The sequence below is a fragment of the Catharus ustulatus genome, chromosome 5, assembly GCF_009819885.2.
Source record: "Catharus ustulatus isolate bCatUst1 chromosome 5, bCatUst1.pri.v2, whole genome shotgun sequence".
NCBI lineage: Eukaryota > Metazoa > Chordata > Aves > Passeriformes > Turdidae > Catharus > Catharus ustulatus.
Genome location: NC_046225.1, coordinates 63,355,900 through 63,378,512, shown reverse-complemented (window position 1 = coordinate 63,378,512; position 22,613 = coordinate 63,355,900). Strand labels below are relative to the sequence as shown.

Sequence of the window (22,613 nt, the reverse complement as noted above, 5' to 3'; positions counted from 1 at the left end):
TAGACTATTATAAAAAGGAAGATCCCTATTATGCAGATTGGCAGTAAATTTTTCTCCATTACTTGAGAAATTACTTCTGCAATTTACTCTGATACAGAATGATAGTCATTAATTTTTACAAGTAGAATTGAAAACCTTACCCTAAATTTCTGGTTGATGGGATAGATCACTTTTGCCTTTAATGCAAATGCTGCGATGTTACTGTTCAGAGGAGACTCATTTGCCTGTATGGAAAAGAACAGAAAACCATTTGGGAACACCAGCAGATCTGGCAATTATTCACTGTAAGTATTGTGTGCTCCTTTTTGTTACCCAACTGAAATGTTCCTATTGGTAACTATTGATTGGCTCTGCTTTGATGTAAGAAGTCTTCCGATAAGGCTCATTCCAAGTAGGAAAACTTGAAAAGGGAACTCTTGTCATTACCACTGCTACAAAATATTTTTAATTCTCCAGGAGAAAATACGTAGTATCTGGTATTTGCAAGGCATTTTCATTTTGTGTCTTGTCACCCACCTCCATATCCTTAGCAACAATTAAAGATTTTACAAATGAGACTGATAATAAAAACTGCTAAATTATAATGTGCTTCATAGATGTCATCATGGCTATAAATTCTGTCTTTCAACTTAAACAAAGAAACAATAGATTAAGCAAACCCAGTCATCATTTTGTCCCAGGAAGAACTTTAATAATACAATCCTTGCCCAAAACCTAGAGAAAATAACAATGTTCTTCCGAAGAACTTTTAATAGATACTGAATTCTTTTCACACAACTTTCTGTATCACATAATCTGACTTTCTGCTACTGCCTTTTTCTAGAGACTGGAAAAATGGAATCACCATCTGTTTTGAGAGGTTAGGTATGGCTTAATAAAAGTTTGGCTATAAATAGCATGTAAAATGTGTAAATCCAAGCACTAGGATTTCCTATTTACTCTCTTTTGGTTTTGTCATACGAAAGGAAAGACTCTGATTTGTCAAAACACTGGGTTTTTCATACAGCTTCTTCTAGGAAATATAAAAGCACTAATACAGTCTAAAAAAATAGAAATGGAAAGAGAAGAGCAAACTATGTACTTCACTAGACCTCTACCATTGCACTTTTTCATCTCCATTTCATTTATTTCCAATTTTTGGTTAGCGATGAAGTATAGAACACTTGCCCATAGTGAGCAGTCTGAGCACTGCAGTGTCTCATCAGTGACAGGAGTGGACAGAGCTACTGCTCTGCAACGGCTGGAAGCAGAGCAGCCAGTGCAAGGCTGGAAAGCTGTATTGCAGCATGCTAGAACTAATACATCCTGCTTTTCAGCAAGCATAAATAACATACAATTATTATAAATACAATAATTATGGCATTATTGCAATGTGGAATATCTCAGAATGACAATATCTGTTTTTCTGAAGTGTTCTAACTAAAAGCATTTTCCATCTATGCTTCTTCATAAAATGTCAATTTGATACTAGTAACAGCAAAAGTCTCTGGAAATTGGAACAAATTAATAGAAAAAAAATTACATATAACTTCAGTACTTAGACAAATAGGTGGGAGAAAGTCCCCTCAAGTAACAAGGTTACTTTTTAAAGTCTTATAAATGAGTCATGTTATGGAAATGGATTTAGTTGTGAATGATCACCTTTAGAAGTTTGCAATCCCATTTCAAAAACATTGGTAATAAGCATAAAGATGTTTACATCTTTTTTTTTAAAGATGTTTACATCTCACAACGTTTACACTACAAAAATAACCTAATCCATGCTCATTTGTTATACTCTACTTTAACTCAAGTAAAATGACCAGCATGTTTTGTCACGACTCCTGATCACAAAGCTGAAATGAAGATTCATTACTTGTCAGAATTTAAACCTATAGTTTAAAGGTTAACAATAACATTTTCTTGAAATCGTGAAATCAGTTCTTGTTACAAGCAAAGCACAAGACTGGCTGGTTTTGACTGGCATTTTATGCATGTATTCAATTTATGTATAATAGAGTGAATGAGTCAGCTGAACTACACATTTTTAAATGAGCAGTTTAAATCACAATCTTTAGCTTCAGCAAGAGCAGTCAAATCAGCTTTGGGTGAAAGACAGGGATCTAATGGTTACACAGTAGGACTTATTCTCCAGTTATTTTAGGATTGTTAAAAAAGGAAGTTACTCAAATTACTTTATGTTTTCATTGAGAGTGGGTTGTTAAGTTTATATTTCTACTTTTTTCAAAAATTCTTTAATTGTCTTTGAATCCCAGCTCACGGTGGTCTTTCAGTACTTACAAACTTTTTCTTATATTAATAGTGTTAATTTATCCCATCAATGTTTTGAAACTAAGGAGGACATAGAGATGAAAGCAAAGAAGACTCTGTCATAAAATAATTCAGGATCTTGATTAAAATATCCAAGGAGTGCCCCAGGAAAAACGGAATTCCTAAGGGGAATAAGTGCTCGAAATGGTTGCATTCATAAGCAGCAATCATCTCCCACTCTCCATCTTACACTTCTTCAGAACACTTAGTAAAGCCTCTCTCCAAACCCACTAAAATTAAGACAATGTGGAGCAGGCTCTGAACATGCTCACTGCTACATGCAGCAAAATGGACATCCACCTACAAGAGCAGAGCTTTACCTCTAGCACAATTTCCTCTTTTGATGCACAGGGTTCTGCTTTACTTTCCATGAGCGTGTGCTCTTTTTCGTCAGAGCTGAAGCTTTCCAGAAGTCTTTGAGAATCATTTTTCTGAAATTCCAAGAGAAAACATAAAATGTAGCATTTGAGATCATGCAGATTAACTGGAAATATCTTCCATAGCAGCCTGGATACATTACTGTCCCCATCACAAAAATTATTCCAGTATTAGTTGAAAATTTTGGAAAAATGCAATCTGAAAATGAATTAAAGTTTTAGATATTCAGAAAGGAATAATTAAAATTAATTAATTTTTCAAATTTGTCATTTCAGAAGTAGAATTTAATCTAAAGAGTTTTAAGAGGCTGTGAACATGTCAAATCAATCCATTGGCCCTCAAAATGTCATACTACAGACTATAGAGTCACAACCTCATGGGCTGAGCTCAAACATCTCAATTACAACAAGTTGACTAAAATTGTCTGTAATTACCAGCACCAAAGACAATGCCAAGTGTTTTTGCTTCCCGGCCATGAGATAAACTTCCTAAATGAAGTTTTATGTGTTTGGAAGTTCCTGTCAGGGAGAAGTAACTACCAGAAAATGTTCACCACCTTCCTTCCCCAAAAGCAGACCATATTATTGGCCTCACTTCACAAGCACAAAAAGCCACTGGTAAGGACATAGATACTGTGTGGAAATGAAACCTCCTGCTACACATGATCTTTCCTACACACTACAGAGAAAACAACAGAAATGTGCCTCCCTCCAAACACAGCACTGGAAGGATTATTTTTTTTTTTTAGTGAAGAAAAAGATGGCAGCCACACTACATGGACTACTTTTTAAATTATTTTTCAGGCTTCCAATCCACTGACTACTTTTTGATGTAGTCTAATAATACAGCTGCAGCCACTACACATCACTGTCTTATGGAAAGGTTCACCTTAAGTTATTTGGCCACAGGTGAAGCAGTCCATTTTCCCAGAACAGAGAGAACAGCCCAAGTGTGGAACACATTTAATCCCTAATGATGTGCCTCTATCACCTCTCTGGATCTTAGATGGTGCAATAATTCAGATTATATTCTCAGGTTAGCTTCTTCAATGTGCTGAAGTGCAGATGCTGGCTCCTAAAAATCTAGTTATGAGAAAAGAGCATCTACAAATCTCCCTCAGCAATCTTACAATTTATTTGTTACCATGGTAAAGATTTCTTCTTAAAACTATCCCAGTCTATCCTATGTACAAAGCAACAAATAAGGGACATGCATCCTCGAGGCAGCCGAGCGCAACAGCTTCAGGCTGAGAGCTATAAAACAGTGATTAATTGGGGTTGAGTGACAAATGTGTTGGCTTACTGTGGTGTTTAAAGCTGCTTCAGATTTCAGGTACCTGCCCTGCTACCAGGCTCAGGATAATTTAGCTGCTTGGGATGGAACATCACACTCAGGAAAGCTATCCCTGCTTTTAGTTTGGATACAGAAGGCTGCAACAGATGCACTTCAGCACGTACTTGCTCCATAGCTTTGGTGGGGGAGATAGTGGGAAGAAGGAACAGCCTAAGGTTGCCCTGTTCAGCTGGGGAAATCAGACTCACACCTATGAGGATACAACCTTCCTACCCTGCAGTGTGCTCTGTATGCACCAGCAAGCAGTTTATTTTTCTTTCAAAACAAATAACCCTTTTAGAGCAGCAGCATTGATTTTCATGGCATTTAAACATCTAAATGCATCTGAAGATCCAAACCAGGGAGAACTGACAGCTTCTATTCCCTATTGACATTTATGACATGAAGGATAAAATTGTACATGGCTACATTTGAGTTGGTAGTGGCAGTACAATAAAAATACACCCATTAAGGCAAGGAAAATGAGCAATTGAATCAGAAAGGCTTGTACTTGCACAGGATATATTGATCCAGCATTTGAAGCGTCTCCATAACTAGGCTAAAGTCTGGTTTCAAACAGCTTTAATCCTCCAACTTAAAAGCAGTTGGGAACTAGAGAATTTGTCTCCTATGTCATGTTTAATGATGATCAACACCAGCAGCCAAATGCATGCAGCAGGGCTGTTACAGCCCAAAAAAAGGTGTGGTGAAAAACCATGGTAGATCAGACCCCCACTTGCAGGCTGGCAGAACTCTCTGCAGGGCTCCAAGTCCCCCAGCCGTGCCAACACCAAGCACTGCTACATCCAGTCAGTCCAGCATGACCTGGGTCTAAGTGCCATGGGAGAATACAGCATAAATCCCTAACAATTCTCAGAAAATATATCTGCCTGGCAGATGGGTGCATGCTGCCTCTGCAATCTTCAAGTCCAAACAAATATAATGAAATACAGAGATACGAACCACAGTACTTAAAAGAGAACAGCGTGTATGTTATTAACAAAATCACACACTTTAGAAAACCGTGTTAGTTCGGCATCATCATCAGCAGTGCTCAGGCTCCTTTATTTCTTTAGGTATCCATGTGCATAGCCTCAGTGCGAAGTTATTCCTGTGGGTTTAGTACTAATACTCTGTGCCGTGTTCTACCATGAACTTTGGAAAAGTTTTTAAATACTCTGGAAGTAAGATTACTGGTTTAGGGTGGCAATTATTGTTTATTTTCAATTATCTCACAAAGCTTTTGCAAACCGGGTCCGTCTTGCCTTGCTCCCAAAGCAACACTGCCTCGTACACGAAGCGGTGGTTGCGAGAAGGAACTTGCAGGTCACCTATGTCAGAGATACAGGCCAGGGGGAAACACTCAGAGCACGCAAACACTTTTAGAGCTAGTCCGTTTCTTGCACAACTGTTTAAAAGAAGTAGTGAAATCCTTTCCAGCAGAGACGTGGCAGGAATTCGGGGGCTCCTCACCTACCCCCGCTGCGGATCGCGCCCCGCCGCGCCGCTCGCCCCGGGCGCACCCCAGGCTGTCCCGCGCAGCGGGCAAAGCCCGCAGGCGGCACCTCCCGGGCCCTCCGCCCTTCCAACCTCGGCAACCCACTCGCGCTCCCCCGAGCTGCTCGCCCGGGCCGGCCCGCGGCTCCCTCCCCGCCGGCCCCGCGTACCTCTCCGCCCCGGCGCGGCCCGAGCGCGCAGCGGCAGAGCAGGGCGGCGGTGCCGGCGCCCAGCAGCAGCCCCAGCAGCACGGCGGGGACCAGCAGGGCAGGCAGCGCTTGGAGCGAGTCCGCCCAGAACTGCAGTCCCACGGCCCGCAGGCATTCCTCCACCGCCGCCATCGCACGGGGCCCGGCCCGCGGCGAGGAGAGGGCAGGGCATGAGGGGAGGTCCCGCTGTTCGGGGGCCCTCCGCCCCTCGCCCTCGCCGCGGTGGGAGGAGACCGATGGCGGATGGATGTGGCGGCTGAAGCCAGGCCTGATTCGGGACAACGTGTGGAAAATCTCCACGGCGCGGTCCCGCGGAGGGTCCGCCTGCCGCCATGCGGTGGCCGCTGGCCGGGCTGCTGCTGGCGCTGCTCCCCGGCGGCCCCTCCGCGCCCGCTCAGCCCCTCGCAGCGGCCACCGGCCGGGGCCCGCCCCGGCAGCCCTGCGGTCGGACGGCGGCTGGGGTAAGCGCTGTGCCCGCGGTGTGCGGGTGGTGAGCGGCCCCTCGGCGCGGCTCAGGCCGATGGCGGCTCGGAGCAGGCCCCGTGTGAAGTGCAGCCCCCGTGCCGGGCTGTGCTCGGGAGCGGGGCCCGGCTGAGCGGCGGCCGCTCCCCAGGCACCGGGACGGGGCAAGGGCCCGAAAGCTGCCAGGCGTCGGCGTGGGGAGGCAGCCAGCAGGTTCTGGACAGGGTCCTCAGTACCAAAAAGATAAGGAGCCACTGAAGAGGGCCAGCAGAGGATTACAAAAGCGATGAGGGGTGTGGAGCATCTCTCTTACGAGGAGAGACTGCGGGAGCTGGGCCTGTTTGCGCTATAGAAGAGAAGACTGAGAGGCGATCTCATTGATACATATAAATTTCTCAAAGGTGGGCGTCAAGACGATGGTCCCAGAATCTTTTCAGTGGTAGCCGGGGACAAGACAAGGAGCAATGGCCATAAAGTAAAACACAAGAAGTTTCACCTTCTTGGTGAAAAAAAGTTCCTGACAATGGGAAAAAGTTTCCTGACAATGTTACTGTATTAAATTAATTACTTTTGAAGTGTGGTGTGAGTGCAGGTCCATGGAATTGGAACTGCTTGCTAATGTGGAGCCCCTTGTGATGTCCCTTGGTATTGTGGATGCACCAGTGGAAGACACCTGCTGAATACTCAGGCTATATTTTCCACTGAGAACTAAATGTCAGATGTGGCAGAAAGAAAAGCAAGGAGTGTCGTTATGTCTTCTGTAGCTGACACACATGGACATACAAACACCATAGGTGTTGTGCATCAGCTGTTGTAAAACCACACAGGAATAAAAAACCTGGAGCCTGTGGAAATCGGGAGCCAGTTGTGTGCTGATTTCCTAGAAAGCAGGAAATAAAACTCATTAGCTAGAAAACCACATTTATAGCATTTAAATCTTTATAGCATGTTCAGTCTTTATACATGCTTAAATGATGGTCTACTTTTGTTGCAAGCTCACAGTGCAGGTATTGGCATCTAACACTGAAATTCGTGTAAATGCTGGTTTAATGCATAACAGTAATATTTGGGATTTATATTTATAAACATGATTGCCTTTAACATAAAAGACTATATTGGTGGTTTGTATTACATCAATTTAGTGGGCTGGTATACATTTCCTTGATGCAGATAGGGCCCTGCACTGCTCTAGAAATGCCTGGCAGGGATTGATACCCTTTTAACGCGACTTCTGTTGCTGCATATCCATATGCATGTATGGAGGGTGACACAAACAGTAGTTTTCATCCCCTTATGGGCCATTCATTCAAGAGCAAGACATAATTATCTGTGAGGTTCCCTCCAGCTCAGAAGGCACTGATTTTGTGCATAATAGTAATAATAATAATAATCTGATTTATTCACGAGACAATTTTTTGTTTCAGCTTGCTGCTGTAGTTTCCTGTTCTTTCTGTGTTCTTGAGGTGCTTGATTGCTCAAAATTCATGGTCATACAGATTGTTTAACCAATGAAAATAAATTAATAATTACATTAAAGAACTTTACCGTGCCTCAGCTTGTGTGTAAGAATTCTGGCCAGAAGACCAGAAAGCTGTACAGCAAGGTATTTGGAAATAGCCTCTAGTGAAGAGCTCAGTGCCTGGGGTCTCCCAGAGCTGTGTCCCAGAGCTGCTCAGTTTGCTGCATGTACATGCTGATGTTTGTTTCTGAGTCCCTTCTTTCAAAGAATTATTTCCAATCCTGTATAGACATGTTTTCCACAGGTTTCTTAAACCCCAGGGCTTCTGGTACATCTGAATTTGTGAGGTATCTTGCATTTTCTGTTATATTGAGAGAAAGTGCCCTGTCTGAAGTGAGAAATATTTTCATGTAAGGGTAGCCAAAGATCTAGCAATAATCAGTGATGGCTTCCCTGAGCAGGCAAAGAAGAAAATTGCCCCTAACATGCTGTACTGTAACAGTGGTGTTGACATAAGTCAGTACTTAACAGTACTCCCATACAGTGCTTGGTAGCAAACAGAAACAGCAAGTGTGGCTGACGTCACCAGGCAGAGTTAGATCCCTGTTAAGCAGCCCACATTCCTAACTTCTTAGCTCCAGCAAGGAAGAATTTTTGATAAATGAGAATTTGTTCATATGACATCTTGATCAAAACGCTGGGCAATAAAACTCCTTAAAAACACAGGTTTCTTCTGCTAATGTTTTGAACTGTGATTTCTGTAGCAGTCTCTGTGGTTCGGGCACAAGTAGACAGGAGGCTGTCACAACTTGCCTTGCAAACTGCAGTTTCGGCATGTGGGCCCTTTGAAAGGCTCTGTGTAGTTCTCTGGAGGAAAAATGAATGTAATATCAGTGGACTTGATCATCTAATATGGACACATGCCTGCTGCCTCCTAGTGATTGGATTTTCCTGCATCCTCAAATATGTCTATAAAAATGTCAAAGAAAGATTATTTAATGAAAGCGAACTGATAACCAACACAACTCCACTCTGTGCAGGGACTCATCCTAGTAGTATGAAGTTTGAGTACCATTTAAGCCCCAAGTGTGCATACCCATGCTGGGCAGCAGTCTCATACTGCTTAACAAGCTGTGGGAGACCTCTAGAGCCATGTTATGTCTCTTCTGGTAGTTAATTTGGGAGAAACTTGAGTCTTTCTGGGATAGAGTTCTGTGTAATTGTGAAGCATAAATTTAGTGTGAAAGTTCAACAATAGAGATTTATGAAAAGAGTTATTTTTTATAATTACTCTCTTCCAGGTTTTTGAAGATGATCTGTGGCTTCAGAAAGAGATGGGATGGCTAGGAATGGCAGGTATGCATCTGTTTCCTCTCTTTTCAGCATTGTGGGAGTCCCAGCACTCACAGGATATGGGTGTGAAGGTGAGCAGGGGCCTGGAACTGTGCCCTAGTAGCCTGCTTCCCCATCAGTCTTGAGCTACAGGGGAGTATTTGCACAGAAATTATTAACAAGGGTGTTCTAGGTTCCCTAAACAGCTCATCTAGAATGAAGCCCCTGTGAGAATGCCTCAGTTCATACCCTACTCTGAATCCTTTTCAGGAGAAGCCATTTTTCAGTATTAAACATAATGCTGTAGGGCAGCACCCTCTGATGTCCAGAGTTCCCAAGTTTGTGAAAAGCCCAGATTACTTAAAGCTGATCAAAATGTTAATTTTCAGAAGCTAGCTTAACCTCTGTGCATTCACCAGAAGTGTTGCAATACCTGTTCTTGAAGCTATTTTTATAGGTCTCTGGAACTGCAATGCCTCATACAGTTTGTTCTGGACCAAAGACTGGTTGTTAAAGACTGTTAGATGTAGTCGATTAATGATTGACAGATATAGTGGATCTAGAGGTACTTCTGGGATGCTGGTACTCTTCACAGCAGATATCAAGTATTCTTGTCAGTGATCTCTGATACATTGAACATCTCCAGTGGTAGTTGTGTAATCTGATGGAAACAAGGTACCCCAGAACTTAGAGCTGAGTCACTTCAAGCTTGGAGTAGCTGCATCTGAGGGCTGACTGCCACAGGCTCTTTGTGTAAATTTGAAAAAATCACTCTGTATCTCTGAGTCTCTGGTCTTTAATTTCTATACACTTGTTATAAATAGTGTTGTACTTCACTGGAGTGTGGTGGAGATGAGTATATCCTGAAAGGTTAGGGCATCCTCATATAGCAAATTAACAGGGCAACACAGTGTTAAATAAACCTCTCCATCACTATGGTTCCCCAAGAGATGATTTTATGACATGCATTTGCCAAGAAATTACATGCTTTGAAGCAGTCATCAAGTGAGATACCTCTAATTTCTTTGCCCTGTGCCATGGCTAATTCACAAATGGGTTTATTAATTTAAATATGAAAGCAAGTAATTCAGATTTGCTGAGCTTATTTTTTTTTCCAGTATTTATTCAATGTCATCTTTGCTGTGTGCATCTTGCTTTGTGATGGGTTGCAAATTATTCATGTACCATCCACTGAGAGAGGAAATTAGTGTGGTTTTTATACTTAAGAAAAACCTTCTGACCCTAAAAAAAAGTTGAGGATTTTGACATGCAATATCATTTTGTTACTGGTTAAAATAGTGCGGCCAGCAGGACAAGGGAAGTGGTGTCCCTTTGAACTGGATTCTGGGGGGGCTACATCTCAAATCTTGTCTTCAGTCAGCCCCTCACAACAAGAAAGACATTGAGATGCTGGACTATGTCCAGAGGAAGGTAACAAAGCTGGTCAAGGGTCTGGAGAATGAGTCTTATGAGGAGCAACTGAGGAAGCTGGGATTGATTAACCTGAAGAAGACCCTTGCGGGGGGACCTTAGACTTTCCATACTACCTGAAAGGAGATTGTGGGGAAGTGGGGGTCAGCCTCTTCTCTCAGGTTGAGACAAAATGGTCTCAGGTTGTGCCAAAGGAGATTTCGTTTGGATATTAGGAAAAATGTCTTCATGGGAAGGAAAAGGCTGCCCAGGGAGATGGTTGAGTCGCCATGCCATCTTGGAGGTATTTAAAAGATGTGCGCTTTGAGACATGGTTTAGTGGTGAACTTCAGTGCTAAGTTTGCAAGTGGACTTAATCTTAGGGGTCATTTCCAAACTCAATTATTTCAATTCTGTGAAATTCTGGTATTTTGTTAGTAGGTAAATATATGTGTTAAATGAGTGCTACAAGGACTGAATTATAGCTTAATTTTATCACAGAAAACTGTCTGATTCTAGTGAACATCAATTTTTAACATATTTTTGTGTTTATGTTTATGTTTATAAGGTTTTAGTGATTTACCTAATAAGAGTACTAGATTCTTTAGTTTTTACTGAAGATGTGCTTGATGAAAGCAGAGAGATGGGACCTTCTGCATAAAACCTTTGTCATTGAGACTGGCAGTGTGCTGAAGTGTGAAATGGTTTGTGACAGCACACTGATCTCAGTGTTTCTGTTGGAAGCTTTTTCGAGTTGTTTCTGCATAAGATGAGAAAAGACAACCCCAGAATATTCCTGTGACTGGGGAACAGAGTGGATTGTTGAGAGTTACATTTGAGTCTGCTCTGATCTAGTCAAAACAGACCTGGAAAGTAGATTTGTTTTTTCTTGTTGATGCCCATAGTTTCTTTGACATTGTAACAAGAAAAGCTAATGGCAACATTCAAAACTGAATACCGTAAATTGCTACCTTTGCCTGTTCATTGTTGTGTGTAATTGAAAAGACTTCAAATTGGATCTTGTATCCTGGATGGTTTTCAAGACAGGGAGTAATTTAGAGCAACAGCAACAACAACAACAACATAGCAAGCGACTATATTTAACTCCTTTCTTCCCTACTGAAATAAAGCAAGATTGTTCAAAGCTTTGCTGGTAAATTTGTGGTGGGTAAGCAAGTGAGACTCTGGAATCTGAGTTGAAGTATTCAGCCCTTGAGACCCATAAATTAGAATTAATATCTTAGTTAAATTGCTTATTTTCTCTCATTTTTAATTCTAAACTTGAAATTTTACAAACTTATCAGTGTCTTTGCCTTCCTAGTATAATCTGACATTCTACTGCTTAGAATGGGCTGTAAAGGTATGGGAACCTTAAGGACATACTGGAGTTTTTGATGTAAACCTATCATAAGACTATTTTAATTTTCTCTTATCCTATTTAATTGCTGTAGCCAAGAGTAGCCTTAACTTCTGTTGTGATGTTGTGTGTGCTGTTCTAATGGTGGGCTGTCGATGCCACTGACAAGTTCAGGACTCAGCCCCTTGAGTCTGGTGGTCAAGGCTTGTGCTGTGCCATGTCCTTACACAGAACTAATTTCAAAGCAAAGGACAGTATGCTGACCATGAACAGCTGACAATTTCTTTTGTTAGAATACCCGTCCTTTTACCCCCAGTCTGTATGAACACAGACCCACTGCCACCACATCCTTTACACAGCAGATGCCTTTTGTACCAGGTCAGATCCTCAGTATTTGCACTCCTTGAGCAGCAAGTGTGGGCTGGCAGTGGGGTGCTCTCCTTCCTAAGCATATTGCCTGTGCCTTGAGTGTGGCAGCTGGAAGCCCAGAAGAGCAATATGTCACCACCCAAAGCAATAGTGTACAAAGATGGAGTGGCAGGTAGCTACCTAGGGAGAACAGCAAAGAGAATTGAACATTAAGTAGCAGAGACTGCTCTGATCAACTGTGCATTTGTCATTTTGTATGGTGTTGGAATGCACATGTGGGGGGCTGAGTGAATACTACAGAAACTTGAGAGGTAAAATGTTACACCAATATTCCAGCTGTTTCAGCTACATTATTATATATTTTTGTGTTTTCATTTTGAAATTCTATGCAAAATCTACCTACCAGCACTGGTAATTAGCTAGGAATATGCAGATTAAGACAGGGTCTTGGCATACCTGTTTATATTGGGTTTATGTAGAATTAAATAATGAGAAAACATTTTGCTAATGTGCTTATTAAAAGTAAGATAAAATATTTAACAGCTTGATAATACTTTTTGAAAGAGGGGAATTTTTAATTAAAAGAAAAACTAAAAAAATTTTTTCTTAAAGATTGTGATATTGTCTCACATTTCAAAAGAAAGTGAAATTACTGTCTTTGATGAACTGTTTGATTTGATATCTTTGGAGATGTTTACAGGAAAGCCCCAGATTAAGCCCCATGCTCTGCTAGTTTGCTTACTGGGAAGTGTTTTGGCCTGAGGCACTGTAGTCCTGGAATGCCTGGTGGCAGCCTGGCAAGCCCAGCTGGGAGGGGGCTGCTTGGGCTGTGTTGAAAGCTGAAAGTGTTCCCCTGTATTGCAGAGAATTTATTTTGAAAAGGAGTGGGAATTGTTGCCATTTAGAAACCAATGAAAATGATGACTGTGCAGCCTGATAATGGCTTTTCTGAAAACAGCCAGGAAATCGGCAAGGAAGCTGTAGGAAGAGTCTAAGAAACAAGGACACCTCAGAATCACTATCAGAACGGGGATTCGTCTGTGAAGGGGCACTGTTGATGGTACCATGGAAACAAATTGCCCTTCTGAGCAGCCTCCAAAAGAAAACTCTATGCTTCTCAGTGAAAGATTTCAGCAGTCGAGTGTTAGTATTTTCCAAGGTCAGATGAATCTATTTGTTAAAAATAAAAATAATTTCAGAACAGAAATCTGGAATTTCTGTGAAAGTGACAGAATGTATTATGTATTACCATCCTTTCTCAGATATTTAAAGTCCAGCTTTTCAAGCATCCAGCAGGCATCTACAATCCTACGTCTACAACAGGAACTTACCTGAAAAGAGACAGCAGGTGAATGATAAATACAATTATATTGGTTTAACTTGAGTATGCAGCAAGTTATGTGGGAAAGTAGTTAAGTTCTTGTGGATTAGCTGTTCCAACTGTTAAATGTGTGTGGATCAGAAAAAAGTTATTTTACTTAACTGACAGTCAGTACTAGAAACAGGAATGCTACAGAAGAGTTCAGCTTTACTGGCAGTGGATCCAGGGTATTATGGAACAGCCTATATTGTTAAAAATTAGTAGGAAGGATGAGAAGAATTCTGGAGAAAGGCTGTGTGGACATGCTTCATATTGGTTGAATCCTTAAGCAAAACCTTCCACTGAGTACTGGGAAGATACGAGTAGATTTGCAGAAACGTCCTTGTCATCATCATCAGCGTTGAAGCTGCTTAACGTAAAGTTCAACCACCTCAACTACTTATGATGTAGCAGCCAAATAACATGCCTGGAGACTTCTGCTGGGAGTTGGGCACATTATCTTGGGATTGTAAGTGATGATAGAGCGCTGCTTGAAAACAGGCTCATCTGTGTAACTATTAATCCAGAGATTCATTCAAAGTCAGGGAACATGATCAGTTAATTAAATTGGTTACTGTGGACTTGATACTCCCTAGAGGGGAGTGTCAGGCTTTGCTGTCTCATGTAAAGAGCAGTTGGGTGTGCTCATGGAGATGTTACACTACACAGGACACAAGATTGAAAGATACTCTATGAAGCAATTACACACTTGTTGGCTGACCGCCCTCATCCAAAATTCAGAAGGAAACGATCTGCTAAACTAGAAGCACTCTAAAGGTAGTAGTTGCTCAGTAGAGTTCATGCATTTTGTCTTTTTGACTTCAGACTCTTACAAAGCCCTACAAAGAGGCTCATTCAGGGTTTCTGTTTACTGTAAAGGAAAGTGCATTTCCTGTAGTCAGGCAAGAAAACAAAAAGGAGAATTGTTACCCCACCTTCATAGGAATGGGGTGACAATTGCATTAATTTATGAGAGACGCAGCATATATAAAATTGATCTTTTTCATTGTAAGAATATATTTATACAAAATTTTAAAGAGGCTTGATTCAGTAGTCAGAAACAGGTTTAGAGCCATTGGAGGTGATATACAGTATATTTGGATCTGCTGGGGAGTGCCATGGCTAGGTGAGTATTTAGCAGGTTCGTACTGCACTGAAAATTCAGCACTGGTTTCATTCTGAGTGATGAGTGATTTGGACAATTGCTTAGTATTGAAATAGAAATAAGCCATGCATGACTGTCTTGAAGAAATTCCAACCCCAAAGATATGTGGACAGTTGCTGTAATTATACATGCTCCTGTTCTCACCGTGTTTGCCATGTTTTTACAGTCCCTAAATTAGTCCAAGTCTGTCACATTGTTTAACAGTGGTTTAAATATCTAAGTAAAACTTAGAGAAGTGAATTAAAACTGGTCATAAAATATAGACACCAGCTTTCCCTGGCCCTATGCACAATTGAGTATAAACTACTTCCTTCCGAATAAACATTTGAAAACAGGGAAGCTCCCCAAGTGCGTGTCCACCTGGGTTTTGGAAGCAACAGGATTGTGTCTCATCCATTATGTTAACAGAATTATTTTCAGTAATTTGTCTGCATTAATGCTTTAAGGCTCCTTTTAAGGACCCAGTTCTGAATGCTCTGTTCATGCTTTTCTATTTGCAGCTGATTGTATTTCCCTATATTGTTCTTTTTACAAAGCAGTGGCTTTTCAAAAAAACTACTTCTCATGTTAATAAGATTTTAGTGTCTTCAGCTTTTCATATTTTATTAATATATTATAGCCTTTTTAATAGAAAAGTCATTTCACAAAATTACTTGCCTTTTTAATGGGAGTTTTTGTTCATATTAATATATATTGCTGAAAATTGATTTAAAAATAAGTAACAAATGAAAATAACATTAGGTGAAAAATGAAAAAAGTAACTTATTTGAACATAAACAACTAGCTATCATTTTAATTTTTCATGACATTTTTCTCTTACTTCAGCAACTTTACCTTTTGGCAATTTAACATATTAAATAATTTATTTTTAGTGTAAGCTTCTTTTATTAATGTCATAGGTGCTTTTCCTTTCATCCATTAAAGTGATATGATTTCAAAGCTATGGCTGTTACTTGGTGTAATATTACTGACTAATCTTTCATAAAAATTTAAGAGTGTAAGCTAGCATTTATATTGCTTATTACTAAATTTATGAGCATTTGATTTGATGGCACTTCAGCTGAAATGTAACTGAGATTCATCCTCAACTGAAAGGTGTTTCAGTTTGTATTGACAAGGTCAGTGCTTAGTTGGAAGACTATTTTTGAAGCAGAACACCTTTAGCACTGATGCCCCTCAAATTATGGATTGTTTGAATTCTTTATGCTTTGCTGAAAGTTTCTTTGTGTTGAAAATATTAACAGTTGACTTACAGCTTAAACCTTTTAATTAATGCATTAAATGCTTTATATTTAAATGGCAAGAAGTTTTCTGTGGGTATTATGGGAGTTCCTTAGGGAGGAAGCAGTTTTGTTCTGACTCCTACTGGGTTTTGTAGGACAAATCCCATCTCTGTTTCCTGGCTGGCCTCAGTGTCTGTTGCCTGTCATGATTTTGAGTGCCTTGAGGGAGAGTATCTGTCTGTGTGCGCACACTGACCACTGGTGCCATGAACTCCGTCCCTGGCTGGACTCTGCACCAAGTGGCTGTCATGCAGGACCCAGCCTTAGCTCTAATGCTGAATATTGCCTTGATTTTCAGCTGTGCCCTTACCTGTGGTTATTCAGGCAAGCAAAGTCCCTCACCAGCTCCTGACCTCTGCAGCCTCGGACAGCCAGTGGAGCCATTCGCTGTTTGCCTTGATACCCTCATGGACGAAGAAGGTGTTGTTCAAGCGAGACTCTGACATCAGCCACCTTCTGGTCAGTAAGAGATGGTTTGCCACTGCCAGTATTTGTAAGGATTGTAGCAGTTCTGTAAAAACTGGATGTTGGGAATTTACTATCCAGTTAATGCATTTCTAGTTTTGTCTCAGATGATTGTGTTCATTTGACATCACTTCAACAGCACCAACTCGTTTTGGGACTTCCAGAGAATTACTGTGACAGGTACAGCTGTGTGATTGCTGTGTAAATTCTGCTAGACACTCAGTGATGAAAAGAATCTGTATAGTATAGTCTGTGTAGTCTGATGAACTTTGTGCGTAGTGTGGGGTTTTTTTGAGAATTCTGATAGTCAAAAGATAAATATATAAATTAAGATTCTAATACTTACTTGTGGAAATAAGTACAGTAATTTCACGATTGTAAGCCGCACTGAGTATAAGCCGCACTTCTGGGTTTCAGAAACTTTTAGTTCTTTGTCCATACATAAGCCGCACCTGATTATAAGCCACACATTACAGTACAGCGTGTGATAAAAGGTATCTATTCTATCACCATCTGTTGAGGGTGGGGGCAGTGATCCTTATCTCTGTGGGCAGATATTCTGCTAATGGGCCACCCATTGAAACCAGGCAGGGCATTGTTCTTTATCTTTTCACAACCCATCCTTCCTCCAGGGAATCATTTTCTGCTAATGGCCCATTGAGTCCCACTGTGTGACTGATCAAATTACTTCATCCCATTGGAAGTTGCTCCAGCCAGGGGGAAGAGCCCAACATTTCTTACCAAGATAAAAACAGAGGTTTTGGGACACTAAGGGAGCCCCTTTCTCCAGTAGACTCCAGAGGAAAACCGGATTTCTTCGCATCACCATTGGACCTTTAGAGGGAAAATGCACCTTGTACAGGAGCACTGCTCCAACTGAATCACATCTGTCACTGCAGGAGGATGCAGCCACCATTTAATGGGACTGCTACCAACACCCTGCCTGACTGGGTGTCAGGCTGTACTCTGACTTTGTCAGGGTTTGGAGTTTGTTTCTTTGTAGTATTGTATTTCAATTTTAATTTCCCTAGCAAAGAGCTGTTATTCCTAATTCCCATATCTTTGCCTGAAATTACATTCTCCGTTTCAAAGAGAAGCTCCTGCCTTTCTCAGCAGACACCTGTCCTCCAAACTAAAACAGAAACTTTTCGTTCTTTGTCCATATATAAACCGCACCGGATTATAAGCCGCACTTTGGGTTCAGACCAAAATTTTAGTCAAAATGGTGCAGCTTATAATTGTGAAATTACTGTAGTTTTTTCACATTTGGACTAGAAAAAAAATTTAACTGTTGGAATAATAAAAATCCTAAACTTGTTGCTGAAGTTTGTGGATTATGTTTTCATATGCTATGTAAATTTTTCCCCTTCCTCCATAGCCTGAAGATGCATCCAATATGTCAGTATCTTCTGAATTTGGAATAACCCTTCAAAAATGTGGTATGGTAAGTTTTCTTGTTGTTAAGTTATTATTGTAAGTTTTTTCTTGTTAATTTGATATTAGTGACCAAATGACCTTTAAAAAGTGGGAACCTTATTGTGCCCATGCTGAGTTTTTGGGAGTATGTGCATTTTGATGTTGCGATGGTCCCACTGTCTGAGAGGCACTGTTTGGCAATGTTGATTCAAAACAGAAGTTGGTGAATTCTCTCAGGCTTCAGGGCATTTTGGATTGTGGTTGAAGTAAAAACTTGACTCTGAATTTCTAAAACTACAAATGGCAAATCCCAATGAACTCCAGAGTAATCAGCCAAGAGGCTAGGTAGAGATAGAGACAAATATTACAATGAGATAAACCTTCTGAGATATTCCACTGGCCCAGCCATGGGTGCTCTACTTGGGTCAGGTGTGGACTTCCTTTGAAGGATGAAGCACTGACCCCTGTGTTGCCCATTGTGTGTTTGGGCATCCTAACACACAACCGTAGAAAAGCCATTGTGTCATAGTCTGCATATTCAGTAGGACTCAGATACAGCACAGTATTTAATGAAAAAAGGTTTCATTTGACTTGTGTAAATGCTTATGAGGAACAAACACCTCCCTATTGTAAGACATGTTTTAACTTCCCATTTCATTTTTACTAGACTGTTACTTTTTTCTTTATTTTATATTTTGTTTTCCCTTTCTTTGCACTGGATGAAGCAGGTATGAATTTTTATAATCACAGTCAGTTCATCTTAGATGTCTCCTGGAGAGAGAGCACGTTCAACTTTGGGCCCAATCTGAATTCAGCCGCTGAAATGGTGCCTATAAGGGTAGAGGATTCAGTAACCAGTACAGAAGAGGTGATGTTAAAACCTCACCAGATCAGCTGTGAATGAATGTGCATCACATCTCATGGCACTAATCACCTCTAATGTCGTTATTGAAATGGCAGCATATCATAATTAATGAGGCTGAATAGTGAGCATTTCAGACATAAATAGTTGCACAGAATCTTCTGCTTTTCTGCCTGTGGATTATCAATTTTTATCCAGAGCCTCTCAGAAACGAAGTTTGAAACAGTCCCGTGTTATTTTTTCTGCTGTTTACAGCCCAGTCTCACATAGGCTCATTAAAAGCTGCAAAATAACTGCTGTAGGAGATTAAAGGTAATCTGTTGTAGATGCTGGCTTTATCAGAAAATGCTTTTGTAGTGCTGTTAGTTGCAAATTACTGAAAACTATACAATTATATATGATTGTCTTCTACCTGCAAATGCAGTTCACATTTAATTTTCCTTGGTTTACCTTGTCTTCTGCTTCAGTCCTATTTCGAGTGAACAAAGGCTTTCATGCTGAATTTTGCAGATTTTCCTCCTGCAAGGAGTCAGTCCTCAGACCATGGAGATGTTATATGTTTGTTTCTTGGGAGTCAGGATTTTTCCAACATCTTAGTGTAGAAATAGCCTTATTAAAACTGAGGTGTTTAAATTTTACCAGTGCTTCCAGCACCTACTGACTTCCTTCCTTCCAGAAATGTGTTTCTTTAAGAGCTTAAGTCCATAGCATGACATGAACTTTTCTGTAATAGTACGTCACAGTGACAATAATCCTTAGCAGAACTGAAATAAATCTTTACATTTAATTGCTTGTTTTCTAACACTTGTACCTGTCTTGTTTCTTAATCTCCTAAGCATTCATGCATTGGAGATTATCAATGATTCTATAATCTTTTTTTTCTCCCTCCTTTCCTGTTTCTAGTTCTAACTTATTCCTAGCAAGAGTCCTCCATTCCTTTCAATTTCCATGGCAATTCCTTCCTCCTCTCTTTTCTCCTGTCATGTCCATGGTGATTCTTTTGTGCCACTCTCCCAGGTACCTGAAGTGAGGTCACTTGCAGGGAGTGATGATACACATGGGGCACTTCAGCAGCAGAGGGAAAATTATTATTCAGGTGCTTAGGCATCATCAGTGGCTGGCATTGGGTTTGATTCCTGTAGATGCCTGGCAGCCTAACCATCTGCTCCAAAAGCAAGATAAAACATCTTCAGGTAGATTAGAGGAGCAGCTTAAACAAGGTAAGCAGTGGTCACTGATCACAGTGGCAGCACTGTATAGAGGAGTTCTTTCTAGGAGCAGTCACAACATACCTGTTGCTTGATTCTCATCTGCTGATTTCAGGGGCAAAAAAAAATCCGAATTCTTTCAACCCCTTTGCAATTCAGTTTAAGTCTGATTGCCAGTCAAAAATAAGGAATGGATTTAATAAAAATGGATTTAATATTAATGAGAAATGTGGTTTTGAGACTTTTTTTCCTGTTTCATTTTGGTTTTGCTTTTTAAAGCAAGTATCTAGCCTTTGTGATGGCACATGAAATGTTGAAAGGCATCATGACTGCCTCATGCCAGTTCAGAAAGCAAGAGAGAGAAAATTTGACCAGAATATAACACATTTTTAATACTTGATGATTTTAACTTTCAGAAGTTGAGGTATAACTCATGATATACAAGTATATGAAATTGGTGATGATTTCCTCAGAAATATAACTAAGCCTATTTTTATACATGCATTAATACCTACATTTTTATACATTGTTTGCAGCTATTATTATTTATACAATAAATAGTTGGGAATTTTGTCACTTAAATAGAGAAATGTGGACTAAGCTGTAATAATTTCATTAAGCTGTTCCTTCTCTTTGATTAATGTAGTTCTAAAACTGTGATCTGGTTCTATGCTAAATTAGTATGAACTGCAGAGATCAGTGCACAGTGAGAGCATAGCTACATGTATTGAACCTTGTGGCTACCATACCATACCCTGGTGTGATTTCTGAAGTCTATAACAATCCATATTTTTAGAACTCATTTTCCATGGGGGCTGTTTTATTATTTTATATTTGCTGGTGTCCAGATACAGTATAGACATTTCCTTAACAGGAAGATCTAAAAAGAGAAAGGTTCAGCCTGAATCATAAGTCTGGCAGTTAAAGGACTATTAATTTAGTGTCATTATTTGAAACCTCATAAATCATCATGAATGCACTATAGATCACCATATTATTATGGATCCTATAAAGATTTAGACAATTCTGGTTTAATAGGAGTTACAGAGGAAGGTGAGAGGTCAGTAAGCAGCTCTGTGCTCAGAGTAATTTCATTTATAGAGTAAATTGCTCAATAAGACTTAAGGGCTTAATGGAATAATAAATAAAATCACATGAGTGCATGTTACTAGAGATTGGTGATTAGTGTCTGACCTTCACTGCTAATTGGAAGCAAAGCCATGAACCAAGTTGACTGGTGGCTCCACCTGCCCTAATGTGGGAAGGGCAAGTTGAGACAGCCGGCATCCTTCAGAGAATGGGGTTGCTATGAAAGAAAGAAAAATAGAGACTAAAACTGCTTGGGGAGAGTTACTTTGCAGTGAGGCAGCTTGCAAAAGAAACATCCTTGTGATACAAAGGTACAAATTTAAGAATTTTCCAAACTCAGTTTATGAAGTTATGATCCAGTTTTGCAATATCACAGGGATATTCAGAATTTGATTATGTTTCTGGTCCTGTATGAGCTGGGTTTCTACCTTCTGGCTTTCTGCCACTGTCTTCAAGCAACAACTTGACGTACCAAAGATTAAAATCTCACTGGGAGTGTGAGATCAAACTGAATGTAGTTTCATTGCAGATCAGTCAGAATACCTTCAGAAAATAAGTTTACAAATATAATGAAGTTTTATTTGTAATCAGGGCTCTGAATTTTGCTATTAAGATGCACATACAGCTGCTTTACACTATTAATACTAATATTTCTGTTTTCAGGTGGATGTTGAACATGACCCTCAAACTGCATACATTACACTTGTGATTAATAACACCAACACATTGCTCTCAAAAAACATCACAGATCTTATCCTCCTGGACAACATTACTGGTCTACATGTTCAAAAAACCAGTGGGAATAAGACCACAGATGGCATACAGATTTACAAGAAAAGTATTTTGCAAGGTAACAAAATCTGCAGTAAAATACCCCTGATAATACATGTCAAAGTGCATCTGTTAAAATCACAGTATTTATTTATTTAATTATAGTGGTGTAAATTATTTGATTAGCAGTTAATACAGTTGAAAAAAGTCTGTGAAAGGTTTTAACCTGTAGTGTCCAATTCTGTCAGCTCACAGTTAACTGTTTTGACTCCCACCTTTGAACTGCTTCCAGTCTTCCTGGCACAGAACTGAGCCTCCTGTGCTTTGTAAAAGTTGCCATCAAAAATTAAAGAGTTTTTCATAATTGTATTTGTTAATTTTGGGTATTTTTAAAAACTTCAGCAAAAGGCATTTTAATTATATTTTGAGCCATCTTTAGCCAAGTGTGGCAGGTATTGAGGTACACAGGAATTACAAAAGACCTTGCAAACAGGGAAGATGGTTCATCAGAAATAAGGCAGCACTTCTCAGTGTCTGTTCTCTCCAAACTGAACAAATTATAAAGTCAAAGCAAGTAATAGAGAAATAAACCTCTTCCAGTTGTGAAGTCAGTTTGTTCCTTTTCTAAGTGGTAGCAGTTCAATCAGTGCACACACATTAAATTTATCTTTCTTGATTTCTTCATCTCCTTTTTCCTAGTCACAAGCATGTCAAAAATTAGCAGCTTGCTTTTGGGAGGCACGGTATTTCTCCATGAGCTTCAGAAGTGTTCACTGATTCCTATTTATGATCAAAGTATCTCTGGTTATGATAATTTTATAGTGAAAGATTTACACATAGAAATGGGAAATAAGTAGACTTGGGGTTGTTATCTGATTG

The 22,613-nt window shown here is 40.1% G+C and overlaps 2 protein-coding genes across 8 annotated transcripts in view; one reads left to right on the top strand and one right to left on the bottom strand.

Moving 5' to 3' along the window:
- The window catches only part of EVC (EvC ciliary complex subunit 1), a 50,276-nt gene extending 44,417 nt beyond the window's left edge, over window positions 1-5,859 (bottom strand). For both annotated transcript variants that reach the window (XM_033059473.2, XM_033059472.2), the window contains exons 1-3: window positions 5,688-5,859; window positions 2,631-2,741; window positions 141-224 (exon numbers count right to left, since the gene is read on the bottom strand). In XM_033059473.2, the coding sequence (XP_032915364.1) occupies window positions 141-224; window positions 2,631-2,741; window positions 5,688-5,858 (366 nt within the window). In that variant the 5' untranslated portion in view covers window position 5,859. The remainder of the gene's footprint in view (window positions 1-140; window positions 225-2,630; window positions 2,742-5,687) is intronic.
- Window positions 5,860-6,058: 199 nt separating this feature from the next.
- EVC2 (EvC ciliary complex subunit 2) overlaps window positions 6,059-22,613 on the top strand; it is a 68,071-nt gene continuing 51,516 nt past the window's right edge. For 3 of the 6 annotated variants that reach the window (XM_033059466.1, XM_033059467.1, XM_033059465.1), the window contains exons 1-5: window positions 6,059-6,187; window positions 8,949-9,003; window positions 16,222-16,382; window positions 17,767-17,832; window positions 21,627-21,813. In XM_033059466.1, the coding sequence (XP_032915357.1) occupies window positions 6,059-6,187; window positions 8,949-9,003; window positions 16,222-16,382; window positions 17,767-17,832; window positions 21,627-21,813 (598 nt within the window). Of the gene's footprint in view, window positions 6,188-6,389; window positions 6,590-8,948; window positions 9,004-16,221; window positions 16,383-17,766; window positions 17,833-21,626; window positions 21,814-22,613 lie in introns of those variants that run through there. The other 3 variants (XM_033059471.2, XM_033059470.2, XM_033059468.2) reach the window with 2 other exon arrangements.